Source organism: Marmota marmota, unplaced genomic scaffold (genome assembly GCF_001458135.2).
Source record: "Marmota marmota marmota unplaced genomic scaffold, marMar, whole genome shotgun sequence".
Lineage (NCBI taxonomy): Eukaryota > Metazoa > Chordata > Mammalia > Rodentia > Sciuridae > Marmota > Marmota marmota.
The window spans coordinates 10,800,947-10,814,142 of NW_025999880.1; the positions used below are offsets into that span (position 1 = coordinate 10,800,947).

The following is a 13,196-nucleotide window of genomic DNA, read 5'->3' on the forward strand; positions in this document are numbered from 1 at the left end:
CCCCCCCCCCCCCACCCCTGTGCTAGGGATTGAACCCAGGGCTTTGTGCATGAAAGGCAAGCACTCTACCAACTGAGGTATATATCCCTACCTCTGACTGGTTGATTTTTAAGTCTTCTCTCTGGTGGTGTTTAGTTTTGCTATGCTTGGTTTTATTATAGGTATCTTTTTGTTATGTTTAATATGCTTTATAGATCTATCCATGAATTCCTGTTCTAATTTCTGCAGAATTCTCAGCCAGTATCTCATTCAACATTATCTTTCTCTGTGCTGTAAGAATTCTTACTCTTAAAGTGGGGAGGGTTAATCAGTGGTATTACAGTACAGTCAAATGTAAACTGTATCTAGTGATTATGTTCTGTGTATTTCAAAAACCCAGGAAAGTTGTTTGTTTGTTTTTTGTTTTTAAGTACTAGGAATAAACCCCAGGAGGACTCTATCCCCAAGCTGTATCCCAGCCCTTTATGTTTTTTTGTTTTGAAAGAAGATCTGGCTAAATTGCCAAAGCTAACCTTGAACTTGTGATCTTCCTCCTGGGTGGCTGGGATTACACGTATGTGCCACACATTAGCCTAGAAAAAAGGATTTTGAATGTTTTTGCCTTAAAGAAATGATCAATGTTCGAGGAGGTATGTTTAATCTGATAGCAGTGTGTACATGTATTGAAATACCATATAGTACCTGATTAATATGTACAATTTTGTGTTATACATGTATTGATTAAAACAAATTAAAAAATTTTAAGAGCATAAGGAATTATTATTAGACATTTATTAGATATTTATATTCTAACCTCTTATTTTCCATTTTCCTGTGTTTTATTGTTTTCTTAACATTTATCCTTCATTTCTCTATTTAGCTATGCCTAATCTATTGAATTTTTTAAATTACTTTGCTCATTTTTCAATTATTTTTATTTCTTAAACAGAATATGTATGATTATTTTTATTCCATTTCTGGCAGTTTGAATGCTTGAAGTTCTTAATCTATTTTTGCTGATGCTTCCTCATGGTGGATTATTGTGTTTATATTTGTGCATTCATGTATGGTGGGAATGCTGAAAGGTCTGAACTGTAGGTCACTGTTACCTGATATGATTTAGGATTCTTCTGCTTGATGTCAAAGCACAGTAGTAGCCTGCACCCACTTTAATTTCTTCCCCTGAGGATTTCTTCACCATAGTGGGGAGGGCAAATTACAACTTTGGACTTACTCATGAGGGCAGACCTGTGATTACAAAATCCCAGAGAAGCTTTCCATCAAGAGCATGCACAGAAAAGACTCTTTTGTAAGTCCTCTTTCCATGTAGTCTTGTTTTTTCCCCACCTACTCTTTCACTGAAGTTGTAACCTCCCTCAGGGGTTTTAGACATTTAAGTTCCTCCATAGTAAATAATGATAAGTTTTGCACAGGGAAACCAATTGTAGTTTATATGTCTATCTTAATGTAAGAAAAACATTTAGAGAACAGCACTCCCTAAATAGAAAACAGCTTCCCAAAGAGTTTGGCATGGATTGTGAGTATTTCAAGATGTTCATCCCTGGGTTAGAGGATGTAGCTCGGTGGTAGAGCACTTGCCCAGCCTGCACAAGGCCCAGGGCTCAATCCCCAGTAATGCAAAACAAGAAGATACTCATCCCTACAATACTTAGGGCAACCAAAAGTTTCAGTCTGGGTACATCCCCATGCATTATATAGATGATCTTCTCCATGTGTGCTGAAAAGGTCAGAGAACTAGAATATTAGTCCTTCAAGATAATTTGGAAAAGACTACATACTACCTATCCCTCTTTGATAATCATAATGTTCATAAGCATTCAAGACTCCAGAAGACTTTGAAGTAAGGAAAATTTTCTAAATATATTTGACTGTAGTATTTTGTAGAGGGGGACGTACAGGATTGAACCTGGGAGCACTTAACCACTGAGCCACATCCCAACCCTTTTTATTTTTTATTTTGAGACATGGTCTTGCTAAATTGCTTAAGGCCTCAACTAAGTTGCTGGCGCTGGTTATAAACTCAGTATCCTCCTGCCTCGGCCTCCCAAGCTGCTGGGATTACAGGATGCAACATCACATCTCACCTTCAACTGTGGTACTTTTAAAAAATGATAACAGCCTATAATTATTTTTTTTTTTAAAGAGAGAGAGAGAATTTTAATATTTATTTTTTTAGTTATCGGCAGACACAACATCTTTGTTTGTATGTGGTGCTGAGGATCGAACCCAGGCCGCACGCATGCCAGGCAAGCGCGCTACCGCATGAGCCACATCCCCAGCCCACAGCCTATAATTATTGAAGCTCAAAATGTTTGTAATCATTGATCTCCTAAAATTTCAACTCAAGAATTAGAAGATATTCTGGATTGACATTGCAATAAACATGCAGTAGCTGCTGATTTGGCTGTATAGTAGACAAGCTTCTATGAAAACTAGTGAGTTTAAAAGGCCACTTGGGAGTGTAAAAGGTCACCTCCTCATGGAGGTGGGCTTGTATGAATTTATTAGAAGAGTCTAACACATGTATATGAAGTGTGCATACCAGACACTGTAGCAAATAGTTCATAATGTCTTCCCATTGCCCAAAGAAAAATATTGCTTACCTAAACTGGCCTACAATGATCACATGACCTGGGCAGTACATCCCATCTTTGATCTCATCTCCTACACTGTTCATTAGGCATTAGCCATATTGGTCTTTTGTGTGTGTGTGTGTGTGTGTGTGTGTGTGTGTGTGTGGTTTTGAATGAACAGCATGCCTTTATTTTATGTGTTTATTTTTGAGTGGTGCTGAGGACCAAACCCAGTGCCTTAGACGTGCAAGGCAAGTGCTCTGCCACTGAACCCGAGCCCCAGTCTCAACCGATGTTAGCCTTTTTAGTATGCCAGACTGAAAGATCTTTTATTTGCCTAGTATATGGAGCAGCATATATTCGTTTTGTTTTGTTGTTCTTGGAGTCTTACCTCACTGAGACTGTTTGTTGCCACTGAATCTCAGCTGACAGTCCCTATGACCCCCCTTCTTGCTTGTTTAGTATATCCCGCAAATACTACAACCTTTATAAGAACCCTGGATCTTCTCTGTACACCATTCTCTTAACCTTCAGTTACTGTGAGACACACGTTTGATAAATAGTTGATGAATCTTTAGAGAATATGAGAAAAAACTCACAACTTGCTCAAGTTCTCACGCAATAAATAGCAGGTGTGTCAGAATTCTGTGTTCTTTGTACCACACTGCATCTAAATGAGGATTTTCCCATCCTTTACAGCCTGATTTATTCTTTTAAACTCTAATGGTAGCAAAACTAATTTTTTTTCGATAATGCATTTAATTCATAAAAATACCTACAAGTTGTTCAGAACCAAATCTGCTGAATAACATGGATGATCATGCTAAGAAAAATTAGGAAAAGAGTAATTTTAAATATTTTTCTGTTTAAAATTCAGTCTAAAAGTTCTAAAAGAAGAGTACTATGGGTTGGTGGTTGTGGAACATTATGGGGACATGTAAAGAGCCTTCCCAGAGGGAGTTCTTAAATGTCAGTATTCTTTGGGGATATAATATTTCCACTGTGTTTGTGCTTTCATAGTTAACACCTAATATGAATGAATCAGCTTCCCATCCCAATACATGTGAACAATAGATTTTAGCTTTGTTATTGGCCATGGAATACCAGAAGGAAGTTAGACTACCCAGAAAAGAAATTGTAAAGAAAGTTTAAGATGAGATACACACAAACACACATTAACTGAAGCAAAAGAATAAAATTAGATGCCAATTCCTAAAGATTCTTCAGTTAGTAGTTTTCCCTGTCGAATTAATAGCTCTCTGCATCCTTTTTTTCCTCTTCGTTGTTTTCTATTTTATTTTGACTTTCTTCTTACCAGACTTGAAGTTGTGGAATTTGTATCAGGGTGTTGGAATAGCAGTATTTGGGTTTTTCTTTTTCATGGCTTGAGTGAGGGAACATCTTTTGGGAAAGACATGGCTGCGTTCATTGAAGATGATAAAGTGTCTTTGTGCTATTTGAAGAAAAAATAATGTTTAGTTTGAGATCATTGGGTTGGACTTTTGCTATTGTTTTATGTTTTAAAAAATGAAATAGAGTTTTATATAGGTAGAAATGTTATCTTCAATAATGTTTGAAATAGTTAATACCTTAAAATTATCTCTGAAATTTAAAATTTTCCATTAGTCCTTTTATAATTATTAGCAGTGATTTTTTTAAAATATCTATTTTCTGGATGCTCTAAATTGGTAAAGAAATTTACAATTTTAGAGATGAAAGGCAAATTAAGAAATCTATTTATGTGGTTCACTACAGTTTTTTTTTTTTTTAAGAAATCATCCAATCTTCATATAGAAAAGTAACATGCCTAGTTTAAGATAAAACTTGAGTTACATGATAGTCTTCTGATTCACATTCACTGTTCATCATTGTAATTATTAATATTATTAGTAATGTAATGATAGATTTATGTCTCATAAGTGGAGGACTCCTTTTTGACACAAATATTAAGCTTTTCATTATAAAATAAAATTATCGTTTTTCAGTGCCAGATTTCATCAAATATCATTTACCAAAATGTGTGCTGAGGTCTTTCAGAGGATATGTTTGAGTACTCTATCATGTGTTACTGGTTTCTTGTACTTTAAGACAGAACATTCTTCACAATCCAAAAGAAAAAGAAGAGACTCATTCGGGATGTTCGACGGTTATGATAGCTGCAGTGAGGACACAAGTAGCAGCTCCAGCTCCGAGGAGAGTGAAGAAGAAGTTGCTCCTTTACCTTCCAATCTTCCAATTATCAAAAACAATGGACAAGTGTACACATACCCAGATGGTAAATCTGGCATGGGTGAGTATTTATAGCTTTCACCTGTTGTACAACTTTGTGTTCAAGGGTGTGTTTTCATTTGATTTTTTCCATCATTTCCCTTCCTTAGAATTTTGAAGCACTATATGAAGAGGCAGAACCTGAATCATAGTTCCAGATAGGACACTGAGTATATTGTTCAAGCTCTGTTTTTGCCTACCTCCTCCTAGTGGAAAGCAAGTAGAATGAAATAAAAAGCAAAAGGTTATTGAGAAACTTAATGTGGACATAAATTCAGTAGATAATACATCCTCACATAACTGAAAATATGAAGGATCGTAGAGGTACAGATTTGAAAGAGATGTTCATGGTAGAGCTTTTTTCTCACAATTCCTCCTAAGTCTTCTGTTTTGACATTTCCAATTATAAGGTACTCTCTGACTCAGAAAGCAATTTCATTCTCTTAATAGCTCTAATTACTAGAATAGTCTTCATATTGTACTAAAAATATTCTGCTCTAACTTTTGTCTTTTGGTTTTAAAGTTGCTTATAAAGCTACATAAAAGGCAAGTATGGTGGTACACGCCTGTAATCCCAGATACTCTGAGGCTGAGGCAGAAGGATCACAAATTCAAGACCATCCTGGGCACCGTAGAAAGTTGCTAAGCAACTTGGTGCGACCCTTTCACAAAGTAACAAGAGCCAAGGATGTAACTCAGTGGTAAAGTGTCCTGGGTTCAATCCCCAGTACCAAAAAATAAATAAATTACACAAGGGACTGGGTATATAATAGGAGCATGTAATCAACAGTGCCACCAAAATAAATAAATAAATTAGTAAATAGTAGTGTGCTCAGGATTGGTATTATGAAGATGATGAAATTTAAAAAAAAAGTACACCGAATAATTCTAATCTAGGGGCTGGGGATGTGGCTCAAGCGGTAGTGCGCTCGCCTGGCATGCGTGCGGCCCGGGTTCGATCCTCAGCACCACATACAAACAAAGATGTTGTGTCCGCCAAAAACTAAAAAATAAATATTAAAAAAAAAAAAAGAATGATTCTAATCTAGGTTGTCTCTGGACACATCAAGTAGCCACAGTTGTTTCAGCCATTTCTCGTAGCATCACAGTGATTTAATTCAATATATGGGTCACTTTCCTCTGGGAATTTTCAGATTGTGTGGCAAAAGGGTGGCTACTCCTCCTGATTTGCCTGGGACTGTCCTGTTTTTAACTGTTGAAAGTCTCCCATCCTGGAAAACACCTCAAGCAAATGTTTGGTCCCCCTTTATGATTAGAGCAGAAGATAATTCAGCCTTTACTGCCTTTTTTTTTTTTTTTTAATAAGATCACAATATCTTTATTTTTATGTGGTGCTGAGGATTGAACCACTGCCTCACATGTGTGAGGCAAGCGCTCTGACGCTGAACTATAACCCCATCCCCCTTTTACTGCCATTTTCAGCGCACTATTTCCATGTAAACAACCAACATTGTTTTGCCTTTTATGAATATAATACTGAATTACAAATAACTGGGTTTTGGTTTGGTTTGTATTCTTTACCACATAAATCAGTTTGCGTTGATCTTGTGCTTTAATTGCCTTAACCCAAAGGAATAGGACTTTGAATCTCTTTGAAATCTTTTTCTTAATAACTTTTAAGTCTTAGCAGAATTAAATTGCTATCTAATGTTGAATACTGTGTTATCCAATCTTCCAGATTTGATAACTCTACCCTGTTAATCCTGTTCTGGCCTTTTGATTAAAAAGTTGTACATCTCAGGGTCTGATACAGGGTCTTGCCAGACCATGACAAAAAATTCCCATCTTTTATCAAGACTCACTAGATGTGGTCATCCTACCAGTTGAAACCTACCTAGGGAGAGCTGGGATTGTAGCTTAGCAGTAGAGCACTTACCCAGCATGGGCAAGGCTCAGGCTTAAATCCCCAGCACCACATTTAAAAAAAAAAAGGCAAGCCTAGGTGTTTTCTACTCCAACTGCTATTTCTCGATCATGGTTGACAGAGCTGTGTGAGAGATTTTATCAAATATATTAATGCCTATTGATACCTAGTCTTGCCATGCTTTGGTTATAGCATGCCAGTCTGGTAACCGTATTGCAGAAGAAAAGGTTATTATTAATACTTCATATATGCTAGCATCTGCTTTAATTACTGGAGGCAGAAATGAACAGCACAGAATAAGATTCCTGTCGTGATGAAGCTTGGGTCCTAATCAAGGGAGTTCTAGTTTGACACATATCATTCTTGGCAAGGATTCGTTGTCCTTGGGGGATCATAACTTTTTTTTTTTAATCTAGGTGGTCATGAGCCTTTATAACAATCTATTCTAAAATTTTTATGATTAGAAATCATTTAGATTTTTCTACCATTTGACGCCCTATATTCATCTCTAATCTTCTGGCACTTAATCTTTTTTTCATGATTTCAGTAGCTTTGTAGAGTAACTTACAGATTTCCCGTTTACAAAATAATCAGTACCTTATAAGTTCCTTCATGTTTGGGTGGTGGAAACATTAACCCAGTTATTTGCTATGTTATTTCCTATTTAGCTGTTTAAAACTTCAGTTCTTATGAACTTGTTGATTAAATTCTACTTTTCAGCGTATTTATTATCTGTTAATGAAACGGCTCTTAAAAGTCACAATATTTACCACCATTACTGGTTAATAATAGAGCAGCTATCTCAAAACTTGAATATCACTTCCTTCATGTCCCCTGAACATAACTTGAAAATAATCCTCAACTTGCCATTAGGATTTTTCCAAGTGTTACCTTTGTATTATTTTAAAAACTTAAGCTGCAATTCATGGTAATTCTCAGTTGTCTTGTGCCTCTTTTATATTTTGTTTATATTCTTTCAAAAACTTGGAATATGTGTTATATGTGAAATACCTAGTCCTCTACCACTGAGCAACATATGCAGCCTTTTTATATTTTGAGATAGAATCTCACTAAGTTGCCAAGGCTAGCCCTACTTTTTTTTATCATTTTTTTTTTGTTTGTCTTTGTAATTTGTATAAATATAAGAAATTTTCAAGATAATTTTTTTAAATGAAAATAGATAGTTGAGTAATTATTAAAATGTTAGATAAGATTTGATTTTTTATTGTACGATTAAATCAAAACCAATATCTTCATTTTGTTAATTAGCCACCTGCGAGATGTGTGGGATGGTTGGTGTGCGAGATGCCTTTTACTCTAAAACAAAACGTTTCTGCAGTGTTTCCTGTTCAAGAAGTTATTCGTCAAACTCCAAGAAGGCAAGCATTTTGGCCAGACTTCAGGTAACGGTACAGAAACCTTCTTATTCTTTATAGCTGTTATTTCTATGACTTTCACCATTTATCTGTCATTTGATTGTGTTTCATTGCATTCTACCTCTATCCAAGTGGCCAGTTATTTTGTGTCCCACATATTTTAGGAAATTTGTGAACTCCATAGTTTTATAACATTATCTATTTTAAATGGACAAGGCATGCTATCCAAAACAAATTATAAATTGCTTGTGTAAATGAATTGACAGTACTTACCCTTTTCACTAAGTGAAAAGAAATACCTTTGTACATATAAAAAATGGAGCCATTTTCTTTCCCCTTCTTGTTTCCTTTTGAGTTAATACCAAAGTAGAATCTTTTAACAGGTTAGGGGAAACAATTTACTTTCTGGGTACAATTTTTACTCTCTGGTTTTAATTTTCCTTCATCCTTTTTTTTTTTTTTTTAATGCTTGTGTATATGTGTGTGTGTGTGTGTATGGTGCTGGGCATCAAACCTAGGGCCTCACACATGCTAGCCAAGCACCGCATTGTACTTTGCATTATGATGAAATTGCTACCTTGATCAAGCATTTGCTTGTTTTTGAAAACATTTATAGAACGGAAGGAGGATAATTATTCTTTGAACGGAGGGAATCTTGACTATTTGACTTAGTTATTACTATTGTATCATATATAGCATTTTGTAAATGATTTTTTAATATCTTTCATTGGATGGTCACATTTTTGTTTGTTTGTTTTACTTATTGTGATCATTACATAGCACTGAAAGGGTTATTTAAGTCCCCCAAATTAAGGAAATACATCACTTAGATGTATTTCTATATTTCAGATAGACAGTACCTAAAGATCCTGAACAGTGGTCTGTACCCAAATGGATGGCAGTTTGTCACACTGTGAATTTGGCCATGATCATTTTGTCATTGATCTTTTGCGTTAGCACTAAAGGTATAAACCTCAGTCACTTGCTCTTTGAACATTAAATTATCTTCTCTTACCATATAAATAGCAATGCTTGGCAGCCTGCATGAGTGAATAACCACTGGTTCTTTCTACTGTAAGAAGAAATCAAGTATCCACAGCCTATACTTTAACATTTTATGGGATATAATTTTTTATTAACATATTAATTTGCATATTGCTGTTTTAGTCTATGCCAGGTCTGCTACCCATGTTAGATATTTACATTGTAGCAGAACTCCAGAAAAAATTCCTCATGTTAAAATTCCTTGTATCTTTCCTCTGCTTTAATAATTTTCTAAACCCTCAATGTTTACTTAAGCAAAATGAATAGAACGCAATCATGTTAAATTTTGGTGGTGGGGTGATGAAAAAGAATCCTATTTACTTAACTCTTCTTGTTTCAGGGTAAGCCTCCAACAAAAAAAGCAAAAGTTCTTCAGAAACAACCTTTAGTTGCTAAACTAGCTGCTTATGCTCAGTATCAAGCTACCTTGCAAAATCAAGCAAAGACGAAAGCAGGTAATATTGGTGAATGTAATAGGGGAAATATTTAATATCGATTCATCTAGCTTTTAGTAATGATATTTTAATTTTGGATTCCATTTAAGCTGTTTCTCTTCCCTGCTAGCACATTATGACTCTTGACTTCCTGATGGTGAATTTAATTTGAGTAAATTATTCTAAAAGGAGTTGTTCCATAGAAAAGTTCTTAGTGCTTATGGCAATCTCAGTTTTATATTTAATTAATTATTTATCTTTTATGATCTGATTGTCTCTACTGTGGGTTATAAGGAGCATCGTGGAGAATAATGGGCAAAGAAATAAAACATACAGACTTCAAAGGGATTAGGGAGAGGAAGGTAAATAGGGACTGTTTCTAATAGAAGATTGTTAAGGGTGGTACAAAGGCAAGGAGATAAGATGCAAGACAATTTAAAACCTGGGTAAAGCCAAGTGTGGTGATGAGCACTCGAAATCGCAGCTAAACAGAGATCAATGCAATGAGAACTTGGTTCAAGAAGCAAACAAACAAACATCAACAACAAAACTAATAAAGGCATTAGGTGGCAGATACGGGGTAAATATCATACTGAAACACACATAAAAACCCAAAAGCAGAGCTGGGGATATAGCTCAGTTGGTAGTGTGCTTGCCTTGCATGCACAAAGCCCTGGGTTCAATCCCTGCCACCACAAAAAAAAAGAAAAGAAAAGAAAACACAAAAGCAACCCTAGCAGCGTTTGTTAACCTGAACACTTTCTCTCAACTGTTCTTGTTTTCCTAATTGGAAAGCTTGTACTTCACTTTCCACAGAGCAGGTGTTGCATATAGAAAACTTTCTGATCTTGTTGTTTTCAGTTGTACATGACAGTAGAATGTATTTTGACATATTATACATACATGAAGTATACCTCCCTATTTTTATGGTTGTACATGATGTGGAGTTACATTGGTTATGTATTCACATATGAATATAGGAGAGTGCATGTAGAAAAAAAGAAGCTATAGTTCATTTGAAAATGAACTGATCAGAATATGAAGCTGATCAGAAAATCTGAAATTCAAAATAAAATTCGAAACATTTTGAGCACCAGTAACATCTATGCAAATATTTCAAAATCCAGAAAACTGAAATCTGAAATGCTTCTGATCCCAAGTATTTCAGATAAGGGATACTTGACCTGTATGGTACAAGTTAAAAGCTCACATAATTTAGCAAAATTCTTCAATCTTTAACAGAAAAAAGAATAACTTTCTTTAGTGGCAATAAATAAATTTTATTTTCAAGCTGGGGTTGTAGCTCAGAGGTAGAGCCCTTGCCTTGCACCACATAAAAATAAGTAAACAAAGGTATTGTGTCCATTTACAACTAAAAAAAGTTTTTTTTTATTTTCATTTGCACCTTAACAGTATCAGCTTTTTATTAAAAAAAGGTTTGAGAATTATAATATATCTACATTTATTTTATTTCAGCAGTCTCCATGGAAGGTTTCAGCTGGGGTAACTACATCAATAGCAATAGCTTTATAGCGGCACCAGTTACCTGTTTTAAGCATGTGAGTATGACATTTCTCACCTTATTTTGAAATGCTTATTCTTTCTTTAAATGCTTATTCTTTCTTACAGTAGTGTCTAAGCCTTATCCTTAAAAGATGTTTGTTTTATACCTTAAAATTAAAATGCTTCTCTTTTATTAACTATTATACTTACTAGCAGCTAAAAAATAACTTCTGTAACTTTTATAAATAAAGTCTTGTATAAAGAAATTGCAGTATGGGCAGGGGCTGTAGCTCAGTGGTAGAGTGTTTGCCTAGCATGTGTGAGGCCCTGGGTTCAATCCTCAGCACCACATAAAAATAAATAAATAAAGATATTGTGTCCATCTACAAGAAGAAAGAAATTTTTTAAAAAAGAAAGAAAGAAAAGAAATGAAATTGCAGTATGAGGGATGGGAGTGTAGCTAGTGGTAGAATGCTTTCCTAAAATATGTGAGCCTCTGGATTCACACTCCAGAGGTGTGGCTCAGTGGTAGGGTGCAACCAAGCATGTACAAGGCCCTGGATTCAGTCCTCAGCACTGCCAAAAAAAACTTGCAATTTAAATGCTTTTTAAATAGGGAAAAGTACTAGTCTCATCCAATTTTCTTATTGAGTGAAACATATATATGTACATATTTTACCAGGCTTTGTATATCAAAAATAGTTGCATATTGATAATGTCATGGCTCAACCTAACATCCATCATGTATGTTACCTGCATCTTTGTGATTTGACTAAATAATTCAAGGATATTTTTTTCCAGTGTTTTCCAAATGTAAAATCAATATTAGTAATGTGGCATTGTGAGCTGAAATAAATGATATGTACCATCAAAAACTCTTTAAGGGCTGGGGATACAGCTCAGTTGTTAGAGTGCTTGCATCACATGCACAGGGTTCAATCCCCAGCACACACACACACACACACAAAAAATTTTTTTTAAGTTGTTCTTTTCAGGGGCTGGAGCTGGGGGCTCAGTGGTAGAGCACTTACCTAGCATATGTGAGGCCCTGGGTTCAATCCCTAGCACCACATNTTTTTTTTTTTTTTTTTAATTTTTTGGTAGTTGTCTATGGGCAGCAGGCCTTTATTTTATGTTTCTTTTTATGTGGTGCTGAGGATTGAACCCAGTGCCTCCTACATGCTAGGCAAGCGCTCTGCCACTGAGCTATAGTCCTAGCCCCTGAAGTGGATTCTTATATACATATCTCATCAAGTAAGTGATTTATTTTGCTGTAATGTTGATGATAGTGTCACAATTGTAAAGTATATTACATGCAAGGCACCAACAGCTTTAGAAAACTAAGTAGCAAATCCATAATTCTCGTGTCTTGGAATATTGCTTTCTAGTCCTGAGAAGCTCAGAATTAACTGTTCATCCCAGATTCCTGCAACATTTGTCTGTTTTCTCCTTCTAAAAGGCCCTCCTATCTCTTCAGATCTGCTTTTTATGTTTTAATAGCATTAACTAGGTCAGCCGGTTTTATATAAGTAGTCAGAATTTTTTAAAAATAGCATTTCAACGTCCCGAAAGCACACTTTAGTTCCTGTACATATCTTTGAGCAGTTATACTATATTAAAGGTTTTTTTCTGAGCCTGGTTAGGTGGTACATACTTTTAATCCCATTTACTTGGGAAGCTGAGGCAGGATGATCACAAAGTTCAAAGCCAGTCTAAGCAGCTTAGCAAGACCCTCTCTGAAAGTATAATTTCACAAGGGCTGGGAGTGTAGCTCAGTGGTAGAACACTGCCTAGCATGCATGAGACCCTAGGTTCATTCCCCAGTACCACCAAAAATATAAAGTTCTTGTGAGAAAACTTCTATTTGAAATTGATTAATTTTGTTTTCTGCTTTGCTTTTTTTAAGATTAAAATGTTCTATCATAGAGCACGTAATTACAACCCTGGAAATAGGCGGATATCTTCTTCTTCAGTTGAATTTAATGTAAAACTATGGTTTATAATAGGTCTTAGCTCCCCCTGCCCAAGACATTGATGAACTAAAAAGAAAAAAGCATCATCTGCCTTACAACTCACCTCTGTTCTTTTCCTGTCAGATATATACTACTATTCT

General features: G+C 35.4%; 1 protein-coding gene across 21 annotated transcripts in view; it reads left to right on the plus strand.

Moving 5' to 3' along the window:
- The window catches only part of Mbtd1 (mbt domain containing 1), a 60,238-nt gene that overhangs the window by 15,438 nt on the left and 31,604 nt on the right, over positions 1-13,196 (plus strand). For 11 of the 21 annotated variants that reach the window (XM_048788837.1, XM_048788860.1, XM_048788871.1 and 8 more), the window contains 4 exons: positions 4,662-4,863; positions 7,996-8,135; positions 9,487-9,601; positions 11,057-11,139. In XM_048788837.1, coding sequence (XP_048644794.1) covers positions 4,662-4,863; positions 7,996-8,135; positions 9,487-9,601; positions 11,057-11,139 — 540 coding nt within the window. Of the gene's footprint in view, positions 1-410; positions 554-899; positions 1,289-4,297; positions 4,864-7,995; positions 8,136-9,486; positions 9,602-11,056; positions 11,140-13,196 lie in introns of those variants that run through there. The other 10 variants (XM_048788847.1, XM_048788850.1, XM_048788824.1 and 7 more) reach the window with 9 other exon arrangements.